The 25787-nt window shown below is 44.4% G+C and overlaps 1 protein-coding gene across 2 annotated transcripts in view; it reads left to right on the top strand.

The window, feature by feature from the left end:
• The window catches only part of LOC124470744 (complexin-1), a 30724-nt gene extending 6217 nt beyond the window's left edge, over positions 1–24507 (top strand). Inside the window, exons 4-5 of one of the 2 annotated variants that reach the window (XM_047024791.1) lie at positions 18602–18783; positions 22114–24507. In XM_047024791.1, coding sequence (XP_046880747.1) covers positions 18602–18783; positions 22114–22311 — 380 coding nt within the window. In that variant the 3' untranslated portion in view covers positions 22312–24507. Of the gene's footprint in view, positions 1–18599; positions 18784–22113 lie in introns of both variants that reach the window. The other variant, XM_047024799.1, reaches the window with a different exon arrangement.
• Positions 24508–25787: the final 1280 nt, after the last annotated feature.

Genomic DNA, 25787 nt, shown 5'->3' with positions numbered 1-25787 from the left:
TCTCTTTCTTTTATCAGCTTTGATTATTGACTATTAGGGAGCGACAGGAAACTCAGTCAGATTTGAAGCCAGGTGTTAGGAATGAGCCCTAATGGTACGAGGTCTCACCAAGCGAGTTACCGGGGCGCCCGCGGACTGTTGTTTTAACGGTAACGGTCGACCAGGAAGTGAGTGGCGGGAAGATATCACACTCCAATGAACAGGCTCCCGAGACGAGCTGCTGCTTGTCACAGTTCTTATTTGTGGCGTCTCAGGCGAATAAAATGGCATGCACACACACACATAGAAACACACACCCACACACACACACAGACATACACACACTCAGAAATACGCGCAAAACACACAAACGCATATTTACACAGACAACAAACACCGCCGTCCCTCCTCCAGTACACTTGACTTGTTGACTGTCTGGCTCTCCTCCCCAGGACAGGCGTAGTGTAGGGAAGGTCAGAGGTCAGGGCCCAGACAGATCCCGCCCAGCCAGACCCAGAGTCCTCACCAGGACCAACTGCTTGTCCTCAGCCCAGCCCACCAGGCAGAACCAGGGCTTCCTTGCGTGGGCCAGAGGGGATTACCAGAGAGCTCCAGACCCCTCGCTGCCATCCTGAGAGCCCTGGTGCAGAGAGAGAACACCTGCCACAGACTCTCTCACACACACCTTACACACACACACACGCACACACACCATATGCACACTCATGCACATGGACACGCACACAAATACACCATACGCACACAAACATACACATACCGTACAGGCATACACACACACACACATTATACACACACACATTATACACACACACAGACACACCCCTGACACAGTACTCCCAAGCATAACACCGTGTGGTCTTACTCCCGTCTGTCAGTGACAAAGCCTCAGGCGAGTGACTCACTTGGCTTGGTTGTTTGCAGTGATGCAAGCTTGCTTTGTCATCCGTAGTTCCTTACTCATGGCAATTTAGCATCTAATGGTTCAGTTTAACGTAGAAGAAGGTGTTCTGGTGACGTTCAGAGTCTGGGACAGACATATGATCCGACAGCCATGTTGTGTTTGGGTAAGAGTGGTGCTGTATGTTGTAGTGTTGCTATGAACACAATATATGATATCAGTGCATCAAATCAAATGTTATTTGCGTAGACCTTTTTACGAGCAATGTCACAGAGGGCTAGGGTACAGGGTGAGACTAGGCAAGTGTGCGAAAACACTGAATACTGTGCATTGGAATATGAAATGGTTACAAACGCCTCGGATTCTGCCGTGATTCCAAAGGAACCACGGTGAATGTCAAATATAGACGCGTGACGTTGACTCTTGGATAACCACGTATTTTCCGCTCAGGGTTTCCAACTCGGCAGGCAGCCGTACCCTAGCCCTTCCAGGGACAGAAGAGCGTCATCTTCTGGCAGGGTTGAAAGGTTCATAGTCCAAGATCATGCTGGGTCTCCTTGACCGGCATCCAAGATGGCCACCCTTCCTTATGTGTAATCTTGGCAGTGGAGGCCTTATCTACCACGGCCAGGTTTAAACCGACCGATATGGCGTTCATGAGACCGGCTCCCTTAAGGTGACAGCTTCTCTGGACTGTCTCTCTGTGGTTCTTCCCCCCTGCCTCCCACCTCCCCTGCCCACCTCCACCTGCTCTCTCTCTGTGTCCTAGAACAAACACAGAGGCTAATCAGGTCCTCCAGGACTCAACTACAGGTCTACTAAATGATCTCTCTCTGTTTGGTGAGCAAGGCTGTTTATCATGTGTACTTGTGTCTGGTTGGATTGTGTGTGTGTGTGTGTGTGTGTGTGGGCGGGCTGTGCACACATCCTTGCCTTACTTGTGTGTGAGTGCACAAATGTGTGATTATCTGTAACAGTGAGACAGAGGGAGTGTGTGTGTTTGAGTGTATAAGGGGTGGATTTGTGTGAAATATAGTGCAAGGTAAACGTGTAGCGCTTTTGGATCCCCGTTATAGAGTGATAGACCCTCCGCTAGTTCCTCCATATAGGAGGGCCTGTGTTAATCACCATCTTCACACCGTGACCTGGTGGTCCTGCCAGTTGACATGGCAGGGCTTCAGCAACAGCTCATGTATATTTCACCCAACAGAAACCATCAAATCACCATTCAGGGATGGCTGATTCATCTAAATGTAACTGGCCATCAAAACCTGCCATCGGAGTGGACCCTGGAGGGGGTCACAAGAGGGTCAAAACATCTGCTATTCATTTAGCTCAGTAATCCATCCAGTGGAGTATAGCTCTAAGCGTCATTAGATTACGTGCAAGCCTGCATGTTATTCAGAACGGTAGGTTTTATTTTCAAACGTGGGTGGGACATCTCTTTCTAATACAAGACGATGCCTCCTCCTCCCCTTTTTGTAACTCCACGTGGTGGATTGTTCCTTTTCCCAGTGGAAGCCAGGCCCAGGCCAAGCCCCATCGCTGGGTGTCACTCTGCCGAGCGGGCCTTTGGGCGCTCCACTCCACCGCCTTGCAGAGTGGGACATGAGGGACATGTGGGCCTGGCTGGGCGGTGCTGGTGGGGGCACAGCGATGCCCTGTACTCTGCTGGTGATGTAGAGGACTGTCACACGCGCCATCTGTCCTAGAGAGTGTCCTCCGATTGGGCGGGGTCAAAACTGGTCTGGATCGTCACGGAACGAAGATCAAAGGGGGATGAATTTAGCACAGTGGTGGAGGGGTTTGACTGCGGATCGAGAGGTTGCAGGTTCAAACAGCCCTTGTGGCGTGTCTGAAAGTGTCTGCAAAATGAACACTATTTTGTTGTCGTTGCATTGCGATCGTCCTCTGCTGCAGCCACTGCTGGAGGAAGTGAGAAAGGAGAGATGTTTGTGTCCGGCTGGTGAGGACATGGTAGGTTGAGAGCAGTATCGTCCAGGAAAGCTCTGATGTTTTGTTTTGTCAGGTTAAACGCTACCCCCCCCCCCCCCATCCCTGAGTCATCCTATGATTCATCTACCCTCAGAGTAAAGATATAAGTGGGTCGGGCTAGGAGTCAAAACTCCAGACAAGGTCTGTCTCTTCCAGTCGTGGTATGCGGGTTATATCGTGTGGTATCGCAGCCCTTCTGGCCACCGCATCTGTAGCCTGTTTATGTTCCGAGCAAATATGATTATGCTGCGATAAACAATTCAGAAGCCCCACTGTGTTCTTTTACTGAATGTGAAAATATGAAAATGAGTCCTTCTGCTCTCCATGGCTCATCCACACCCAGTCTAATATGCCCCTTCAACAAATCTGCTCTCATAATTCATAAGCTGTATGGGTGAGGGAGAATGGCAGTTATTTACTGAGGATGTTATTTAGAAAATATCGTTTCACTCATGTGCAGGCTTCATGTGCAGGCTTCATGTGCAGGCTTCATGTGCAGGCTTCATGTGCAGGCTTCATGTGCAGGCTTCATGTGCAGGCTTCATGTGCAGGCTTCATGTGCAGGCTTCATGTGCAGGCTTCATGTGCAGGCTTCATGTGCAGGCTTCATGTGCAGGCTTCATGTGCAGGTTTGCGCTTCACCTTTTATAGGATTGTTTTGGGTGTTTACCTAGCTAGATTGTGTAGAGAATGTCTACCAGTAAAATAATAAGTCATATTGTCTAAGCCTAGATAGGCCCCAGATTTTTTGGGGGAAAAAGTTATTTTCCAATTTACAGTAGGTATGGCTAAGTTGATTGCTTTTGTGTGTGTGCGATAACATTGTCCAATTTTCTACTCAAGTTCCCCTTGCTGCTACAGTATACTACTCTGTGCCCTTTAAACCTGAATAACGGAGACAGATTTTAAGTAGAAGCTGGGTTTGCGACTTGTGCCTTTGTCAACCCACACACTGGAGAGACATGGGTGAGGGAGAAAAGACAGCCGTGGGCCATCGAGGCCCAATGTGCTGACCTCTGAAAGCCTGATGAATTCCCTGAAGCTCTCTGCCTAAAAGCCTTACCAGAGGTAGAGGAAAAACAAGTTCAAGCCATCACTGCAGCTGTAGGGGGTCAAGGTTTAGTTACTTTTTATACCCTCATTTCAATGCATGCAGGGTAGGGCAGATTTGACTGTTTTTTTGACAGGAATAATTCGGCAAATCTCTACTGAATGTGAAGGGAAATGTCCCTTTGAAGTCTTTTGATATATTGGCCTTGTTGCATTATTTTGCAGCGGAAAAAAGCTTACGTTATTAGCATAAAATTATTAACGTATGTGCAAATGGCTCATGTAAAATTGAAATAAATTAAAAAACAAATAGGTTGACTAAATCCATGCTGGCTGATTTCTGGTAATGGGTAAACACAGTCTGAGCTGCCATTGAAGGGAGATACTTCTCAAAAACACAGAACTTGTAAATGTAGAACAGCCAGTGGACACAATAGAGCTCTAATTAGTTTGCAGATGTGAATTAGGAGTCAAATACCACACTTGCCACAATTTGGGGACTTTTAATTGTGCCAGTGGCTTGGGAAGAAAAGTTAGAATTGGCCACTTAGCTCTATGTCCCTTGCTAATCACAAACAGCCGGCCAAACAAACCCGTCAGTTTTCGCCTAGTTTGGAGATTCTTCAGAGTCCTTCTCTGAACAATAGTGAATTAGATCACTACATCAAATGGATAAAAAATAGCGGGGCTAACCTTTAGACAGACACACGTCATCCTCTTTTTCAAACTCTAGAATCACGAGAGGATGAGCAAACCTCAAGTTCAAGTTGAAGTCTTTTACTGTCAGATGCACAAAACAACACAGAGTCAGACTGGGCACTGAAATTCATTGGACAAGACAACGCAAAGCAACCTGGCATTACATAAAATATAAGTACTCAGAACATAAATGACACCTATGATAAGCAAAAATCCTAAATATACAAAATAATATACAATACAGTATACTAAACTCTAATACACATTCTAAAACTGGTTGTTCCCATCCTTGATTGTGATTGGCTATATCGCATTCCATGCCGTTGTAAAATCCAGCATAACCTCACAGGTTGTCCTCATAACATTCTTTAACATTCCATATTACTGCGCATCGAATATTTCTAATTGAAAAAGACGGCAAAGATGTCCATCTGTCTGTTGCGTGGCAACGATTTATGTAGGAACTATACTTTTTAGTAGCGGAAGAATGACGGTTTATTATTAAACGATTTTGTTTCTAATTGTTTTTATTGATGAAACCATATCAAATATTTGTAGTAACAGTTTTAGAAAAGCAATAAGCCCCGCGAGTCCGTGGTTTACGCTGATTTTAGAACAGGTAAGGGGAGTTGTTTGGTACGACGCAAAGCGGAGTCCGTGGGGCTTATTGCTTAAATAACCTATACTAACCTTAGACCTATACTAACCTAAAGACAAGAACCTGGGGCCCCTATGGCAACAAGGCGTGGAGAACACGGTGGAGTGGAGATTGTTTAGTTGTTTGGATTTGTTTGGTTGCGTCACAAGCGTAGACCAAAAACAGCACTCTCGTTGGAGAAACTTTGTAGACGGGGTGATCTCATCTCGCTAAGCCTCTCTTTCCAGTCCTCGACCAGTTGAGATTCTGTTCCCCATGAATCACTTTCCACGGCCATTTAAGAATTTGATCAGTTTCCACAGTGTGTTTCGGGGTGATAGCTTGTGTATGGTTTTGAATAAATTCTATGGACTGATTACAAAATATAAACAACCTTTATTTTGGAAACACCTTCAGAATGTGAGCAACGAAGAGAATCGTGTCTAATTAACGCAAAAACAACCCGTGAGTCAGGGGACTTTTCATGTCATTTTTTCATGTTCAGATAACTTTAATGACTCTGACACGGAAAGTAGCCCACAGTGGTCTAACTGACCACCTAATAAGGCCTTTACTAACAACCATCACAACTCATAGAAGGTTCCAGACAGTAGTTTGTAAAGATCTAACAGATTCCAATATGAACCTCAACTCACAGCGGATGTGACGGGAGACAAGCACCTGGTTGAAAGGTCATCTGTTCCCACCGGATACCTTTTGAGACAAAACTGATCTGGACAACTGTCACTCCACAACAGATCACTCAATCGATAGCGACTGCGTGCCGGTATCGTTGTTATTTGGTGCCCAGTAAACAGTGACTGACTGTAGAGAAGCACCGACAGGGCAGCTAGCCGCTCGGCTGAAACGCAGGCCCCGGGCTTTTGTCCAGTACGACAAAGGCTCAGCTGTATCTCTGTGATCCGCAACCAGGACAAAGAGACACTCCCCTGTGGCCAAATGAGCTGGATGAAAACCTTTTGTGTTTTAGTTGAATGTGGTGACGTATCGATGTATGTTAGGGATGAGCTCACAGGCACTGTACTTTACCACACCTCGGAGGAGACATGACAAAACAAAGGGGTTGTGTGGGTGATGGTTAATCTGCGCATTTAATATTGACGTAAAAAGGTTTGGAATGGGCAAAGGATGTTTGCATTGTACATTGTGGGTTAGGTTTCTGTTTGACAGATGTCAAATGTACAAAATGTTTTATTTTACAATAGGCAAATTTACATCTCAAATAAATACATTTATAGTATGGTTATCCATAAATGCATGAACAGGTTTTGCACAGTAGCATATGACCATATAGAGTTAGAAAGCAGTATTGATTGCCAATACTATGACCAATTCCACGTGGCTACCAAGAAGCAGTGGATCAATCTTGGCAAGCTACACAGATTACAGATTACATTTTCAAGACGTGTAATTTCAGCTCACAGGGATTCTCTCCAGCAATGGATCACAGTCAGGGACAGACCCAGGCTTTCATTACAGCTGTCCATTTGCTGCTAATGCAGACATAACAACCTAATGACTCCAAATGGGGGCAAAAATGAAGAATGTCTGTGCTTCACAGATAAATGGCTCCCTCAAGAGATATTGCTGTTCACCTCGCTTTCTCGACTTATTTCAGGTTTAGTCCCCGTGTGAGTTGATCAACATTCAACAAGTTACATAAAGTATGTCAGATGTTTGTATGTGTTATGTTCCATAGGGAATAATTCAGGATTCACAAGAGCGCTGGCTTAAGCACTGAACCTAAAGAGTTGTTTGTGATATTTATCTTGTTTTTCGCTTTTCATTTTGGCGGTAATGAGTCTCCTGAATGCTACAGATGATGAATGATACAATTACATCTCAAGAAATGGTGTTCGTTATTAAGAACCAGACATATATTCAAGCCACAGAGAAAAAGGAGTCAGGTTTGACTAAAACGGTGAAACACACAGGAAAGAAAAATCCTAAAATGAGGAATACACAGCAGTACAATTTGGTTACTTAAAATATTGTGTCTCTTCACACTGGGATAGAATTGGGGTTTAAACATAAAACATTTGGTCTTTGATTGTGCTTTGTGCTGACATACAGTACTGTATTAACTAACAAGTGTGAGAAAAAACTGTTTCACAGGATTTGGGACAAAACAAATATTTTACTTTGAAGTGCAGTGGTGATGGTGATGTTAATCCTAAACCACTAATTACCTGCCTGGGAGTGTTGATTAATTCCTGTGTGCTCAGTGACAACATCCACCGGTGCTACTTTTCACTGCAAAAAAAACCCTCAAAGTAAAACAAAAGAACAGCCAGAGCAGCTACTTATACAATGTTACATGTGCACCAACTTCAGCCCTATCTTTGAGATCTCTCAGAAGTTTTTCCTCGTCTTCCCTGAGGGTTAAGGTTGGTTACAGGTAATGGTCTGTGGGAATTACTCTGTGTGACATTGCTTGTAAAAAGGTCTATACAAAACACATTTGGATTTGAGATGTAGCTGTGCAGCATTTGTCCCTGTGTACACAGCACACACTAGAACAGGGACCTGTAGCTGGAGGCCAGGGCGAGGCGAGGTCTTCTGGTTCTCATCTCTGTTGTTTAGCACCAGCTGAGGCGAGCGTCACACTCCTCTGAAAGGAGATAACTCCACATCTGACACCTTCCCTCTTTTCACTCGCCTGCGTTACACCAGACTCACAAAACCTCCCAGGGTCAGAGCAACCCCCCCCCAGAAGGATGAGAGGTTAATTTTCCGAGTGAGCGACTCCTGTCAGATGCATTAAAGTAATGATACATAAAAGCCAAGCGGAGAGAGGGCATTGTTTTTGATGTACTCTGCGAGCTGCGTTTCTCTCGATGTCGTGAGTCACCCGGCGACAGACGCTGCCTGCCAGCCCAGAGCGCGGCGCGTCGCGGACATCCAGCTGGACGGAGCGTCTGAGTGGCGGCTAGCGTAGCTGGCACGCACTCCCGAGAGGAGTTGACCGGGGCGCGGAGCGTGACGATGAGAAGAAGGAGTGAGGATGACGAGGGAACACCTGATGCTCACTTGAGGAGAGAGCCAGGCCTCCACAGAGACGCCTGCTGCACGACAAGCTCAAAATCTGTCATGGCCGCGACCGTCCTGCCACTTTCACATCAAAGTCTTTGCAATTTTCTCTCTCTCGAAAAACACACATCGAGTGTCAATTTCAGGGCGCTCTTGACACAAGGATACCTGACTCTTCAGATGCCTCTGACTTTAATGCTACACTTTTTGTTCTGTACTTGTGATGTCAATATTCTCCCAGTTTGTTGCTGACTGTTGCTTTCATGTCTTTCTTTGAATTCATGCTCAGTCAAAGACCCATCCATGATATAACACCTCTTTGTTCTGCGTCTATTTATACCTCCAGTATCCCAGCTGCCCCGGCCTTCACTGCCTCCCATGATACACATTAATTGCTTGAGGACTCAGGAAGGTGTTTCGATAAGGTGGAACATAAATAGAGCCCACAGATCTGGATACTGTCAGTAGCTCTTTGTCTTCAGGACAAGGTCAGCCACACATACACACACGAGTCATCATCTTTAAAGCCACCGTGTTCTCTGAGTTCTGTCTCTGTCATCTCTGGGACCAGTCGCAGTTCCGTCAAGGCCTGACTTGGGGGATTTTGTGTTTGACATTTAGAGCTGGACGTCCTCCCAGCTATGGCGAACTGAATGGGGCTCCCTGATGACCTTCATACAGAGCTTTCCTCTCTCAGAGAAACACTTCAAAGTACCCAGAGTGATTATTGGTGTGGCGTTCCTGGCGTGTACTGAAGGGGGGGGGGGGGGGGGGGGGGGGGGGGGGGTCAAATGGTAGCTGTTAACCGTTTTGGGGATATATGTAAAGAATTGTTGAGGCTAACTTAGAAATGGGGGAAAAATATGCTGTACATCTTCAAGTTAGTAATTGTTCAAAATATATGTTTAACATTTTCACAGCAACATAATCATGAATGTTTTCTCATGTTTGAAACTAATCTTCCTGCTCTTGATGTTTAAAGAACAATAGGCCTATGCTTCAGAGGATTATTTAGGCCACTTTTTAAAGCAGAGGACATAAAAGGTTATGTTACATAATATCTCACCAATATCTCACTTTTATAGTGTGGCGTCACGGTTCTGAAGGAGAAAGACATGAAGGATGGTAGCAAAGTAGCCTATCTTTCAGACTCGGGAGAAATGACTCACAAGTAAAACAGAGAAACTACTATTCTGTCAGTAAGACCCACTGCCACGGATACGGTTAAAAACTAAACTCTGGAAGGTACAATACATCTTCATGGATAGATTACTGATACATAATGTTAATCCACATATTTTTATGTGGAGAATGTTGTGGATCTCTGGAGACTTTGCACACAGACATGCAGCAACCTTTCAGGTTCTGAGATGATACTCTCAGTGCTCCCACATGTTGTGAAGAAAATTGGCATAAATTGGATTTTCATATATCACACACTTAGCCTGCCCCCCATCCGCCCCCCCCCCCCCCCCCCACACACACACACACACAGAAACCCCTCATGTTTAAATAATGGTGTTGTTTTTTTTGGAGAGAGAGATCAGATTGCCCTGTGCGATCGATGAGATTTGCGGCGTTGTCAAAGAGACGGTGATTAGTCAGAGACGGAGCCACGGGGTCGGCTTACAGATTCATTGGGAATGATTCTCCGAAAGCTAACGGAGGCACGGGCGTTAGCTGCCAGGAGGGAATCACAGCGCCTGACGACTCGGCGGAGGCGGGAGGTGAAACCGGGGGCTCGGGGCTGAGCCTTCGCTGAGAGGAGAGGAAGGGGCTTGAGTCTGGGGGGCTTAGTATTCAACGTGTATCGTATTGAAAAATCCATTCCCTGAGAGGATCCCGGTATGGTGTTCTTCAATAGGCTACTTATGATAATGCCTGTTGCCCTAGGAGATGGGTGCGCTCCTGTAGTTCCTCCATAGGCCAGAAGGTTGAATTAAAGAGGGACGACAAGTTTGTTGATCTTATTGCGGGAAAAAGGACAAAATATTGTTGAATAACTGAATACATTTTCATAAATATAATAGAATACAATTTACACCTATATATTGCCAGTTGAATTGATCATATATTTTATTTCTCTTTCATCTCTGCTTTATCTGATAAAGAAATCGTGGTACTGCAAAGCAGATTTGTCAAAATCAATATTATAATTGATGCATTCATCTGTGTATGAGTTTTAACCTTAGACTTAGCAAAAACAATGAGGTTTTGGTATTTATAGTTATTCCTTAAGGAATGACTGAGAAGAGAGTCAAAAAGCAAAACTGTCAGGCAGAGAGTGGCAGGCCTATACAGTAGTGATGGAATAACTCCCTTCTGTGCTGAACTGGAATGAGACCAGCACCAGCCCTCTCACTCATGCAGAAAATATAATTACAACAAATGCCAATCTAAAATGGATGACTCCGGACCACTGCTCCGCGCTGCCAAAATGCCTTTTGAAAGTCCGAACATCTGAACGTGTTTCGGCTTTATATGCAAATTCTCATTTCTGACTGCTGAAAGTCGTTGTCAAGAAGGAAAGTATTTCTGGGTGTTTTCTAAGGAGGCTGCTGGAAGCGAGTCGGCACGATGTTTCTCACCTGAACGGTTCCAAACCTACGGCCAGGGGCATCGTTAGACCCTTTTTACTGGGGCACATGCCCAGTATAAATCTGCTTTGCCCCAGTAAAATCTCAAATTTGAGTTTGAACAATTTACTTTATTAGTCAGTCCATTAATTTAGATTGATAATCCCGGAAAAAAAAATGCAGTATCCCAATCAACGCTTGTAAATGTGTTTAACCGAAAACACAAACCGATGCAGGCAGAATTCCATGTCAGGGCGCTCTTCTGAGCTTGCCAAACAGCCACTGCAGCACGCACACAGAAATCCAGGTGTCGGACTCGGTACACAAGTCAGAATAGAGGTAGGCTAAGAAAACATTACCAAACGAAAGATGGTTTTCTAAATGATAGGCCTACCAATTATTTTGACTAAAACATAAAAGGAGGAGAAATAACATAGATATTACATCCTCTGTTCTTGATCTGGATAAAGACTCCACTCTCTACTACTCAACATCAAAATAACATAAATGTCTTTGTGATAATTTATTGCCTCTGTGTTGCGTAGCTTGTTTTCTGTAGTCCTCACTTTAAAAACTGATTTCTACATTCCATCAAAATGCCACACCTCTGGGAAATGTATGAAATGAGATAACGAATTTAACTGTTAATTGCTAGCCTAAACTTGTCAGCTTTTGAAGGTGGTAACTTGAACAGGTAGCCTACTGACTACAGGAAGTGTTTCTTCCTGAGGTGTTGGAACACTGATTTGAAAAGAAAGAAAAGAAAGGGTAAGATTATTAAAACATCTCTTCATTATGTCCTTATGTCCTTACCTTGATGGATGGAGACTGTGTTTGTGTGGAAAAACCTTAGCATTATCAGCATTTTTCTGTTGATGGAACAACAATGTATATACACAACCCCAACACACAGAAATTATTATTAGGTTCGGAACAATTTGTAAGATAGCTGTACGCCCGCTTTAACAAGCTAATGCATAAATTGTTTTGCATGAGCAGTTCTAATTGGCTGCATTTTATAATTGTCAACTGGGTTTGGGATTGAGAAGGGCAGATGGAGTGTTACATGATAGGCAAATATAATAGCTTGATTTCACTTGCAAACTTTTTGAACCACTTACAGCTATATATATATATATAAGGCTCAAGACGCACTTGTTCCGGGAGTACAACGGCACTTAAGAATGCTTGGCTGGACTTGTTAGTTAACATCCTCCAGGATCACAATGACTCTTATTGAGTGACTTGTTGCTCTTTTAGGTTAGATATAACGAAGTTAAGTGTTGTACTCGCTGTGAAATATTTTACTGTTGATTGTTCTTCTACAGGTACAGTCCTGCACTTTTGTGGTTCATGTTGTTTAATTTGTAACTTGTATAACTGCATGCTCTTATGGGTCTTCCCTTTGGCACTTGTTTAGCTTTTCACAATGTATGCTTCATGTTTTGGCTACTTGCAATGTTTGGGACTATCACGTTGTTATGATCAGTGACCTATGCTCTTTTGTAAGCTCTCTCTTGGAAGTCGCTTTGGATAAAAGCGTCTGCTAAATGAATAAATGTAAATGTAAATGTATATTGTAGTTTAAATAGGTGTGTCAGATCATATCAGAAACTGATATTAGAGTTTACACTCCACACTAAAGACCTTCTCTCAAAGCTCTCAAGAACGTATCGTTGATTTGACCGGGCGCAACCATCGTTTTGATCTCATTCTCTGTAGTGTCTCCTTCATCTTCTATGCTGTGGGGTTGGTTTCGTAGCTGTGTAACCCCCTGCGTCTCCAGGGTGACTGGTTACCCGGCGACACGAGTGTAATGGATTATGAAGGTTGGAAACGGCCCTCGATGATCCCTGTCAGGCCACCAAGTGAACCATCCCTGGCGTGGTTCGCTCAGCTGAAGGCGACGCACCTCTGGAACAGGCGGAGGGGGGACGTGAGAGATGAACTCTATTTAAAGGAAGATAGCATTACCTCCGGTGCGACGACTGTGGCCAGAAATACACGACTGTACCCGTGACTTTGTGGACGCGACGTAAATCTGAGTTTGGGTTGTATTGATGAGGTGACAATAGGCCGTCAGTGACCCGCGTTGACGGGTAAGAAACGTTTGATGCGTCCTTGGTTCTGGTGCGACTGAGGGTGATAGCCACAGTGCTGCCCTGGTCATCATAAGGCCTTGCGGCTGTTTTTCGGTGATAACGACGGTTGATGAGCGATAAAGAGTTACATTGATGTGCATCCGGCCTCCCTTTTCTTTCTACTCCAGGAGATTAACTATATCACGCGGCCCTGCTCTCATGCCCTGGTCTCCTGTTTGTAAAGTGGGAATCAGATGGCTGAGCGGTGAGGGAGTCGGGCTAGTAATCAGAAGGTTGCCGGATCGATTCCCCGCTGTGTCAAAATGACGTTGTGTCCTTGGGCAAGGCGCTTCACCCTACTTGCCTCGGGGGGAATGTCCCTGTACTTACTGTAAGTCGCTCTGGATAAGAGCGTCTGCTAAATGACTAAATGTAAAGTAAAACAAAAATAAAACCCTGGTCTTATTTCCAGCCTTCTGGGCACTCTTTCACTCATTTATTCCCCTCCCCGTCGTGATAGATGTACAATTCCAGATAGGACCATTAGTTACTCCCTGCAAGGTTTGGAGGCAGAGCCAGTGCATCATCACAGCTGGAAGAGAAAGAACCGGAAAGAGTCCGAGAACGGGAAATTGCTTTAAGGAATTTAAGATAGGAAATGAATCTGGCTCTTCCAATCTAAATGGTAAATCAACTTCACCCTCTGCTGTTTTTTTTCTTTTCATCCATGGAGCTGCTAAACTCACGACCACATACAGTCTGAGCTGATGTTGAAGTCAGCCGTCCGTCCACCTTCTTATAGAGCACAGTTGCATTTACAGGGACGGTTGATCCAAATAACTTGATTACAAGATCTTGCATTCGAGACATCATCTTAACACTGCTTGTGTAACCGAGTTGGATTGGTTTAACTCACTCCTCAGTAAAAAAAAACAGACCACCCACACCCACAAAGCTCTAGCTTTTTGGTGACACAGGTGGTTTACACACGGCCTTTGCAGAGGGTGTAGTCGGTATGCGTGGAGCCAGCGGATCCAGGTTCAAATCCCAGTGTGGGAGGACACAGGAAGAAACCATGCCGATGGGTGCCGTGACGACCGTTATGACAAACGTGCCACGACCAGCAATATTAGCCAGGTCGACCTGTCTGATCATCTCCAACCCATCTCTTCGACAACACCAAGTCAGATAACGCCTGCAGATATCTCACTTTAAGTTGTCATTCCTATACAGATTTGTCTACTTCTTCACAACTCCATTTCCCGTTTATTTGCTTGCTCGCAAAACAACCCCCCTCCTCCTCTCCTCCATCTAGCCTGTATTGTTCTTCCCATCACAATGAACAGAGACTCAATCTTTCAAAGCTCTTTTTCGAGAGCACGTCGGCCCTCCTGCTTGGCCTGAGGGCGGAGGTTAATGATGATGGGAGGGCTCGGCGTGAAGGGGGGCCCTGGTAGTGGTGGTGCTGGCTGGGCCTAGCCCTGGGACAGGTGCAAGCCTGAGACAGATTCAGGAGAAGAGGCTGGCTGTCCAGGGCCTGCTGCTTGCTCGCTCTGGCTGGGCCAACGTGACTCTCCCTGCTGCTGAGCCGCTGGTCCCACTCTCCTGCAGCTTGGGACAGCAAGTCTTCTCTCTCTCTGTCTCTCTCTCTGTCTCTCTCTGTTGCTCTATCCGTCGCTGTCTCTCTATTGGTCTCTCTCGATCTTTATTGCTCTCTCTCGATCTCTCTCTTTCTCTCTATTGCTCTCTCTCGATCTCTCTCTTTCTCTCTATCTCTTTCGATCTCTCTTCTCTCTATCGATCTCTCTCTCTTTCTGACAACAATCTCTCTGTTGCTCTCTTCCTCCTCTCTTCCCCTCCCTTGCTTTTCTCACTCTCTCTCTCTCTCTCTCTCTCTCTCTCTCTCTTCCTCCCTTTCTCACACACACACAAACAGACATCCACAGAGATTCAGGACCAGCATTCTGCCAGTAATGGTACATTTTGTTCTTTTTCACCTACAGTAGACCACATCCACACACCCACACACTGTCACCTACTCTAGAAAAAGAATGCAGTTGCTCGCTAAAACATGCGCACACACACTGAAGTAGGCCAGTTCCTCCTCTCCTTCACTCACTGACACAGAAAGTTTTTACGTAACACTCCAAACTTTAAGCTACCCCAAGCAGAACAAGATTAGGCTAAACTTCAACCTTATTTAAATGTAAGAGTATTACAGTAAATTACAGTAAATTACAGCTTAACATAAATTCTTTTTATTTATTTGTTTCTACACAGTGGTAAATGTACTTAAAATGTACAGATTTGATATTCACATTAGACCACTTTAACACAGGCCTGTAAATTTTATCGAAAGTTTAGCGTGAGATTTTTTATCTGTATAACTCAGGACAACCATGATCTCAGTATGAGATCCAGTCTTCATGATTCTGTCTTTCCTCATATTCATCACCTTGGGCCATCTCGTCTAAAATTAACTCTCAGGCCGGAACTGACATTGAATATGTTGTTCTGTTCACGCTGTAAGCAACGTTCTGGCACCGACTGAGACTCTGGGGTCTAAGCAAAACCACTGGAGCGGTTCCTTTAGCATTCAAATGACACAGCTGGCAGCGATCAGTAACGCAAGACTTCAGGGACGGTTGGTGTGTCATGCTGCCTGCTAAGCACCAACTTTGTCACAATCAGACGAGCTAATTAGCCTCGAGAGCGGAGATTAGCCATGCGACGTAGGCCTACGTACCAGGAGAAACAACAGAATGTGCGCTAGACTGAAAGTGATTCGGAAATAAATATCATATCATTTTACCCACACTATATGGAGGACAGGTGTTTAGATGCAGATGGTGTAATAAATACAATAGCCTATTGAAAACAAGCATCTAACTAACAAGTAGGCCCTATCTGTATAAATTGTTTTTCTGCATGCAGTGCAGATCTCCAGCATTTTTCATTTGTATTAATTGCAACATAATAGTGTTTGACAAGACTTCTCTGTGGGTTTGCAGTGGATTTCCTGTTCCGAAAAATGTCTGCTCTTATTCTGTAAAAACAAAATGAATGTGTCTCTGCAAAAATAATCCCCGGGTCCTCAGCAACCATGGATAGATTGACAAGCGATGTCCACTGGTTCAAGATTTGCTGTAGGGAAAACACTGACAGTGCCAACTACTCTGTAAAGACAACTTGTGGAATTATTTAGACAGGAAAATACTTTATTCTCGTGAGAATTGTTTTTATATGCAGACATGAGAGAATGGTTCCCTTGTTACATTGACATATTTTGACATAAGATTTACTGTAAAGTCATCATCCTAGCTATAGTTAAAGACAGCAATCACACTGGTCACATACATGTAGATTTAAATCGGATTAAAGTAGACGGATTAAAGTAGAAATTCCATCAATTTGTCCACTTTTTTTCATCCACTCCAAAGCCTTATGGGCTATGCACTGCCAAAAGGGTAAAGCCCATTGATGCTGAATATCGCATCAATACACTGACACTGAGCAGTGCTGACAAGGAAGACACAGGAAACCTCAGAGTCCAACACTGTGAGATGCCAACACAACCAAGCACACGAGCTGTGTTTATTAATTAGCCGAGCCCAGTTCACAATGAGCAGAGATCTCTCCCCCCCCCCCCCCCCCCCTTACTCATACTCCTCCCCAAAACAGGACGTCGAGGATCAGCCAGCTGCTCCAAGGTCATGGCAGGCTCCTATCAGCTCCTGGTCGGAGGCAGATGGCCGTGTCTTTGGGTTTCTCCTCTGGAGAGTGTCGCAGTCTGGCTCGCTGAAACCGTGCGCAGATTGGCAAAAGACGGAAGCCGTTAATGGCGAGGGAGGAAGGCTTGAGAGAGAGAGAGAGAGAGAGAGAGAGAGAGAGAGAGAGAGAGAGAGAGAGAGAGAGAGAGAGAGAGAGAGATGGGAACACCAGGCCGTTGGGGAGGCACAGTCCTCATTAAAATCAATTTCCGTCGAGTTGGGGCAGAGAGGAGTGTCACGGTGTGGAAGTGTGGGTTCGCTGGACCGGACGAGGCCACTGGCGTGGCTCCAGCACGTGAAGGAAAAGAAGGGATAACTTTTGAAGGGAAAAGTCGCTTCTCTTACTCTGTCTTACGAGCGGACATGCTTCGTGGCAGACCTCAGTGTAGTGTGAACGCTCTCTGGAGACGCCACCTTCTTAAACATACATCCTCTCCAGCAAAGTTTTTGTACTTGTACGTTTTGTAGTGAAAGCTGTATGGAAGCTCATAGTTGACTGTGAGTTCTTCTCCAAATGTTTTAATTTCATTGCGTGGAATTTTCCTTTATTGGGGTAGTGCTACATTCATATATAATTGTATAATTTGGGTAAAGAGATACTGGAAACCCATTGGACGACAGGCAGAAAAGTGCCCGGGCCAGATTTGAACCCAGGCAACTGTAATAAGGCCTCAACCCATGTGCTATATGCACTTATCCACTGAACCACCGGGGCAACCCAATTAACTGAGTAATATTCAAATTGGAACTGTACTTAATGTGATTTTCTCTCAGTATGCTCCTAGCAGCTGGTATCATGGAATGTTTTTGCAAGCTGAGCAAAGCCTTTCATCATAATTACGGGGAAAAAGTTAGAAAGTTCAGTAACTGCGGGGTGAAAAAGCAGGTGTCAGAACTGAACCTTGGCATTATAATACCCGTTAAGATCACCAGTCCTTCAGACTTAAACAACCATCTGTGTGACACGACGGATGCAAACTCCTCCATTATTTGTTCCTGCCTCGTGAATCTATTTCAGTCCACAGCATGGAAATGTCTCAAATGTCAAATGATAATATTTATCTCCATCAGAGGAAATGCCTAGATACAGTATTAGATTGCTTTGCAGAATACTGCCCCACCTTACCCCCTCCTTAAGCCCCCACCTTACCCATAATGCCACTCCATCACCGTCCCAATACCCCAAAACCCCAGAAGCCAGTCCATATATTTTCCAGTCCAATGGATGTGCTGTTGACTAAGACGTGCCTGCTGCTGTAGTCTGCCTTCTCCGTCTCTGGCATGTGAAGTTAAGCTCAGCCAGGCTAAGGGATCAATGGCTGCAGGAACGATCTAATAAGTTTATTATCAAACGTTTTTTATCAACCATCTACAAATCCTGCATGTACTATAGAACTCTAAACCACAACAAAGCCCTTTGTTCTCACGTCTTGATCCTACTGTCCAGTTAGAACGTTGTTGAGCACGTCATGAAAGCTTCTGTCCAAGTTAGCAAGGGGCCTAGCACGCTAATGCAAGCAACCCTTTAGGGGGATTTAATGATGCTTTTCCAGCAGGCTCTGTGATACAGGGCTGTATCTGTGTCGCTCACCTCTGCTTCTCTCCCATCGTGTGATCCTCGGGCTCGGGTTCAGTCTGTTGCTTTGTGTTCTGTGACTTCAGACGTGTTGATATTTGCGTAGCGCCGCGGATGAAGAGGCACAACACAAATGAAAACACTTCTGTGTATGTGTATCTATCATCACCGGCTGATTGAATTCCGTCCAATCATTTCCCCCCACAAAAGAGTCTACGAATGTCTGAATCTTGACTTATGTTCTTGTTGTTGTCGCTTATCTCAACAGGGGCCACCAAAGACATGGGTAAGATGCTGGGTGGAGAGGAGAAAGAGGACAAAGACCCAGACGCGGAGAAGAAAGAGGAGGAGAGACAGGAAGCGTTGAAACAACAGGAGGAAGAGAGGAAGGCGAAATATGCAAAAATGGAAGCGGAGAGAGAAAATGTCAGACAGGGGATTAGAGACAAGGTAAACACACCACCACGTGGATGATGAATCTGATGTACTGTTTATACCCGCTATCCGGTTGGCCGTTTGGCACCGACGTGACTCATCGTGACACAAACTCGGAGTTTGCCAGCTAACCAACTATGCAGCACATGTGAGAATTCTACTTTAGGGAGTATTTTACTTTCATGTTAGTTTGAAGGTATATTTGAGGAAGTGCAGCAGTTGGATACATCCTGTTTTCCTATCGGATGGTATCTATTTACTCTTAATCCCATGTGGGAAACTTGTTTGAGAAAACTAGCAGTTTCTTTAAGCGTTGAGTTTTCACTTTTATGGTTTGACTTGTTACCCCCCCACTGCAAAAAGTCGTGTTTTTGGGGACGTGAGGTTGAATCCTCCTTGAGGATACCCGTTTTGGGGACGTGAAGTTGAATCCTCCTTGAGGATACCCGTTTTGGGGGGCAGAAGACAGGAATGACAGCAAAGCTATGGGGAGCACTTTCTGCACTTTCAGGCCGGACACTGTCTGGGCCTGGCTGTCTTCCCTTCAGCCGACGCCAGCTTATGTTAGCACAACCCGGAGAGAGGAGGAGGAGGAAGGCCAAAGGAAGAGCAAACAGGAGAAGGAGGGAGAGAAAGAAGATAAAAACACTGAAGGGCTGCGGTTGTTCGGACAAGGACTTCAGGATCCTTAAAATTTTACATTTATCATTTGTCATTTTAGCAGACGCTCTCATCCAGAGCGACTTACAGTAAGTACAGAGACATTCCCCCCGAGGCAAGTAGGATGAAGTGCCTTGCCCAAGGACACAACGTCATTTGGCACGGCAACCTTCTGATTACACGCCCGATTCCCTAACCGCTCAGCCACCTGACTCCATAAGTATCATCATCAGGAGGACCTCTGGGTGGTGGATCCATGGTTTTCGAGCCCCCGGTCCAACACATCCGATTGAACAAATGAAGCTCGTCAATATCGTTTGTGGCTACTGTGCGAGTGGAAGTGGATGATTTCAGGGATGAGTTTTTACACGAAGGGTGTTGGGGGAAAGGATGAGGAGGGATGAAATCAGCGGTCATCCTCCGCACATACTGACCTGGTTCTGCATATATTTAACAGCTATGCAACTCCACCAGACTCCCTCCTATGCAAGCTACCAATATTACATTCATATTTGGCAATCTAATTATATTTACAGATGCCCTTAGTCAAAGTTCCATACAGGTATACAACTGTGACATCTTGATGTCCAGACAAATTCCCAACCAATGAGTTATACCCCTCCCCCACATTTGGTGTTTATGTTTTTCAACAAGACTCAACAAAGCTTGATGTACATCAATAGGTCTGTACTATTGATGATCTGGTGTCACCAGTGTGTGGAGCAGCGTAAGATTGACCCATAATGAGATGGAACTCAACCTCAACTTCCTAGTTTGAAGGAAATCACCCACTATGCAAAGAGGTCATGTTGTGAGCTGGGAGAGGAGGAAGGATCGTCTCTCCGGTGGAGATGAAGCTGCCGTGAGGCTCTTTCGCTGCAGAATTTATACGAAACTTGACTACTTCCCTGTTGACCTGTTACTGTGCGAGCTGTGATACTGACTGTGGTGAACTGAGACAGTCTCTGTTGGGTTTTCGCGAATAGCAGTCTGTGATGCTCAAAAGAAACAACGAGAAATGGATCCCCTCGTTGCTCAAGCCTCAAAGAGATTCTCATATTTCCTTAGAGGACTATCTTCTAAAATATCAAAAAGTAACTCAAGGTTGATTTGGCTGTGAAGTTTAATACTGATAGTCAGCCATTAGATGTTTTAATGGAAGACGATTTTGTATCAGTAGCGTTTGTCGCTCGTTATTATAGTGTAGGGTTTCCCGCAGCACTTTAGAGTTAAGGCGGCCGCCTAAGCAACACACGCCTGCCGCCTAAGCAACACACGCCTGCCCCTTCTAAGCAACACACGCCTGCCGCCTAAGCAACACACGCCTGCCGCCTAAGCAACACACGCCTGCCGCCTAAGCAACACACGCCTGCCGCCTAAGCAACACACGCCTGCCGCCTAAGCAACACACGCCTGCCGCCTAAGCAACACACGCCTGCCGCCTAACCAACACACGCCTGCCGCCTAACCAACACACGCCTGCCGCCTAACCAACACACGCCTGCCGCCTAAGCAACACACGCCTGCCGCCTAACCAACACACGCCTGCCGCCTAACCAACACACGCCTGCCGCCTAACCAACACACGCCTGCCGCCTAAGCAACACACGCCTGGCGCCTTAACTACGTTTTTTTATTTTAGTCTTTCAAATCATGCTGCCTGTTTTCTCCCTTCCATTCCAAACCGCGACCAACGCCAGTCTCCCTTCTCTGCAGAACGCATTGGAGGAACCCCCCCCCCCTGGCAAACCCAACCCTACCACCTTAACTAACACATGTTCTGCACGAAAACCTGTAGTGGATACCAACAACATTCCTACCACTGAACATAGACACACACACACACGTATGCACTCACAATTACACACATGAATACCCACACAAACTAAACTCATAAATCACATACTGTAGCATATCCTCACTGGCTACAAGTGCCAAGTACTGCCATCCTTAAAGATATTTATTGGTCCATAATCATGTCATTTATACTTAGAAGAGCAGCAAAGGGGTAAAGGGAGAGTCTGACTCATCCCTAGACTAAACAGACAGGTCCAAAATGGCAGCTCAGTCTTTCTCACTAAATGGGGAAACGACCTGGTTAATGTCACACTGTAGAGTACAGTACTTCATTTTGGTGCACGTTACGTTACATGTTTTTGTTTGAATCTGTTTGGTCCCTGAGACATTGAATTGTTCCTGCCGGTCATCTTGCTTTTGAAACTGAGAGTTTTATTCATGAAGAAATTAGGCCACAAGGTTTGTGTTGTACTTGGCTAACGCCTGGCTTTTTCAAGAGAGCCAGCAGGCTGTCTGCCAGACTATTGTTACATGAAGTATCTTGGCTGGCCAAATTGCATCCATTTCAGGGCAGTTAAACCTTCACTCTCTTGTATATTTACAGCATAATCAGTGGCAAAGACCACACACACTCCTCACACCTTACACAACCTCCCCAAAGGTTGTGTTGCAGTACTGGTGTGTCCTGTCTGAGCTGGGGTCTCTCTGTGTTGCAGTACTGGTGTGTCCTGTCTGAGCTGGGGTCTCTCTGTGTTGCAGTACTGGTGTGTCCTGTCTGAGCTGGTGTCTCTCTGTGTTGCAGTACTGGTGTGTCCTGTCTGAGCTGGGGTCTCTCTGTGTTGCAGTACTGGTGTGTCCTGTCTGAGCTGGTGTCTCTCTGTGTTGCAGTATGGCATCAAGAAGAAGGAGGAGAAAGAGGCGGAGGCCCAGGCTGCCATGGAGCAGGCATCGGAGGGAAGCCTCACGCGCGCTAAGAAAGCCGTCCCTGCAGGCTGTGGGGACGAGGAAGAGGAAGAGGAGAGCATAGTGGACACAGTCATGAAGTTCCTCCCAGGCTCTCTGGTCGACATGTTCAACAAGAAGTAGCCATGTCGAGATCGTTCACCTCTTACTGTAACGTGATTCTAACCCTGAGGTCCAACCGTTTTCACCACCGCCTTCTCACCCATGCCCCCCCCCCTCTCCCCAACTCCATCCTTCCTTCAATCACGATTCTATGTCTGGATCTGGGCAGCGTGTCGTAGGATTTGTCTTTGAGTTGATCTATCGGGTCAATGTAGTTGTTACATTCTTCACGTCTAGGGTGAGGCACCATTGTTGATGTGACAGGTGAAAACAGAAGCTTATTTTCTGTAACGTCTTCATCGCCCGAGTGCCTCGACTCAAAGATAAATCTTACGCCAGGTTATCAAAACCTCTCGGTCTTAGTGATCTGATGGGATCTGATGAATCATTAACAACACTTTTTGTTTGTAAATAGCCTCTGGTAAAAAAAGAAAAGACCACAAAAAAAGCAACGTCTATGTGAGTACTCTATACAGTATATGACTAAGAGTATAAGCCATATTTTTAACTTTAAAGAAATTCTCCAAATCATATCAAAATTTAATTGAATTATATTATGTTCGGGAAAATATTGATATATATATATATACACACACAAATGTAGATAAATATACATTTTAATGGTTGTCCATTATGGGACTTACATTCCTGTACTGTAGTGTCATAGATTCAATCGTGAAATATGACCACTAGTAAGAGTATCAACATTGTTAGCTAGAAAGGAAATTGATACTTCATTCGACACAAGATGTTTCTCAAGCATGCAGTTGTTAATTTTTGTGAAGTACAGGTCATAAACAAATATCCGCCTATTTGTTACGGTGAAGTGAAATACATGTATATTTGAGGCAATAACTCTGGATTTCATAATTTATTCCATCAACTCACAACCATGTACAGTGGGGCTATACATGAATAAGTGTCATAACTGTTCTTTCATGAGATGATAGATGTCCTCAACAAACAAACTAAAACGATCGTCACACAACAATTGGACAACATTTCTAACATCCTGTTTTACTGTAAAGATTCACAAGCTATTCCTGTGCTTTTCCAGACCTTTGAATGGCTGTGTGTCTTGATCCCTGCTGAAGGATCAGACCCAGCAGGCCAACTCAATCGGACGTAGAGGGCTATGTCTTTTCTCTTCTCATTTCCATATTTGTAAATATTTCTTATTTGAGATTTTCGATCTTTCGCAAACACAACTATGTTGTGAACACGCGTGTGTTAACAGACAGTGACAATGGTGCAATATATTGTAAATGAAGTTGTGCTGTGTCCGTTGATAAACCCAGGGGAAAACATACCTGGATCAGCAAGAACAGACAATCTTCACTGTTATGTGTTCCAAGCTTATGTTGTAGTGTGCGACAGTCAATGTAAAGATACGGCATTGTCTATCTAGTTACAGTGATGCCTTTGTTAGTCAGAAGTGTTTGAGAAAAACGTTGATGTGGAAGTGAAGAGGTGGCGATGGAGTATTTGTTTAATGTATTCGGTCGCACGTTATATATAAAACAAACCAGTGTGTGTCCTTGTAGAATAGAAATACGATGCTAGTTTTAAATGGGAAAACACAAGACAGAAGCAGTTGTTTGTCGTGTTGTGATAGAAAAATGTGCAGCGCAAGACAGGAACCTTTTTTTCTATCTGCATTCCAGAAAAACAGATAGTTATACTGTGGGGAACTGGGATTCTTCATGGATATACGTGTGCCTCTTTTCCCAGGGGTTCAATGCACTTGTGTGCAATGGAGGTCTTAGTAAAGACAAGCTACAGTGTGAAGATCCAGTATCAGGATCCGCATGATAAAATGCTAGACTCTCTTAACTATCCCTCATTAAAAGCGTGTTTTTTGTTCGTTCTTTCAGCCGTGGCTTATTGGAACATTCCAAATATTTTAGACATTCCATTTGACTTTGCTCTGTTTACGACATCACTGTAGCGATGATGCCTTTGTTGCTAGTAGCCGAGGCTGTGGTTTGATGTTCTACTACTGGGGACACAGTTTATAAGGGCCTATTTAGGCTACAGTTGATACGTGACCAAGTAAATGTTAATAGCTATCTAGCCTGCCATGTAAAGAAAAGAACCTCGTTAAATTTAAGGATGAGCGAAAAGCGTGAGTTTGCTAAATAGATTTTTTTATATAGGCTACGGAATTTATCCATAGCAAGCGGTAAAAAAAAAAAAAAAAAACTGTTGACATTGATGCGATAGTAAAACGTATCTTTAATCACAGTTTTGATTCGCACAGAAGCAAGAATCAAACTAAAACATTAACGTAACTACAATCTAACGGCTTTCAGAACATTCCTCGTTTGCTTACAAAGCACTAACATTTGCCCTTTCGCAAATGCTATTAAAAAAAGATTACTGCCAGAGTTTGTATTAGAGTTGTGATGAAGCTAATTGTATGTACTGTAGCTGCAAAGTTTGCCTTTAGAAACCTGTCATTTTGGACTTGTGAGCTGACAGGACATAGAAAAGGATTCAGCATGACTAGCAAGCTCAACCCTTTCTGCCAACCGCCTGCCATGTTTCTGAATGTTTGTAGGCCGCATTACTGAGGCCGTTTATACAGCACATTAATCGTGATTTTTATGTGTACTTGTGAACTGCCTTCTTCAATCTCCACTTTATTAATGTGCAACTACAGACAGTAAAGACCAATACTTGTTGACCGCTTATCTCTTAATCATTGGCACATTTACATGAACAGCATTCCAAACATTTTTTTTTATTCTATTAAACCAAAGAATAGACTCTATACTTTCATTTAACTCATGTTTTGTTTATTTGAAATTCTCAGGTATTCTAGCTTCCCTTTTTTTCCCCCCCAAATATATATTTTTTTTTTCAAAAGAAATTCCTTATGTAGTAAGAAACCCATGGACCACTTCCTAGTTGGGTCCATGGGTTACTGCCCAATGGTTCTATAGCACGTCCCAACAGCACAAAGTTGCCAAATATTCTTCTTAGGTAGCTTGTGTAGCATCCTCTCTACCTGACTCAGATCACCACTGGTCAGCCACAGAAACGCTCAAAACAAACGATTATCCGCACAGCTACAGATTTACTACTGTCACCAAAAGCAAAAATGTGTCCTCATTCAAGTTCTGCCCACTCATAGCACATACACGTCTTACTGGCAACTGCTTAAACAAACTACAGCATGTGAATTTGTTTTGCATTCAAACAAATACCATATCAGAAAGGCTAATTGTTGTTCAAGTCGCATTGTCTTTCAAGGTATACCCCCATTCATTTGAGTTCACTGTGGAACTATTGGTACAAACTGCCTGACAAATTTGGCACTTAGAAATATTTCTTTGTCGTGATTTCAATGTATCTGTCTGAAGTTTCTTGCTAAGTCGTTGTTGCCCGTGTCCTTTGTGTTGAGATTATCCTGGTGCAGTTTATTGTCTGTAGCCAGTACTGTTTCTGTCCACTGGTGATTGTACTTCAGAAATATGTTTATTTGGTGTTAATTT

This window comes from Hypomesus transpacificus, chromosome 1 (assembly GCF_021917145.1).
Source record: "Hypomesus transpacificus isolate Combined female chromosome 1, fHypTra1, whole genome shotgun sequence".
NCBI classification, from domain to species: Eukaryota; Metazoa; Chordata; class Actinopteri; order Osmeriformes; family Osmeridae; genus Hypomesus; species Hypomesus transpacificus.
Note: the sequence above shows the minus strand (reverse complement) of the source record. Positions and strands in the feature narration are given on the sequence as shown.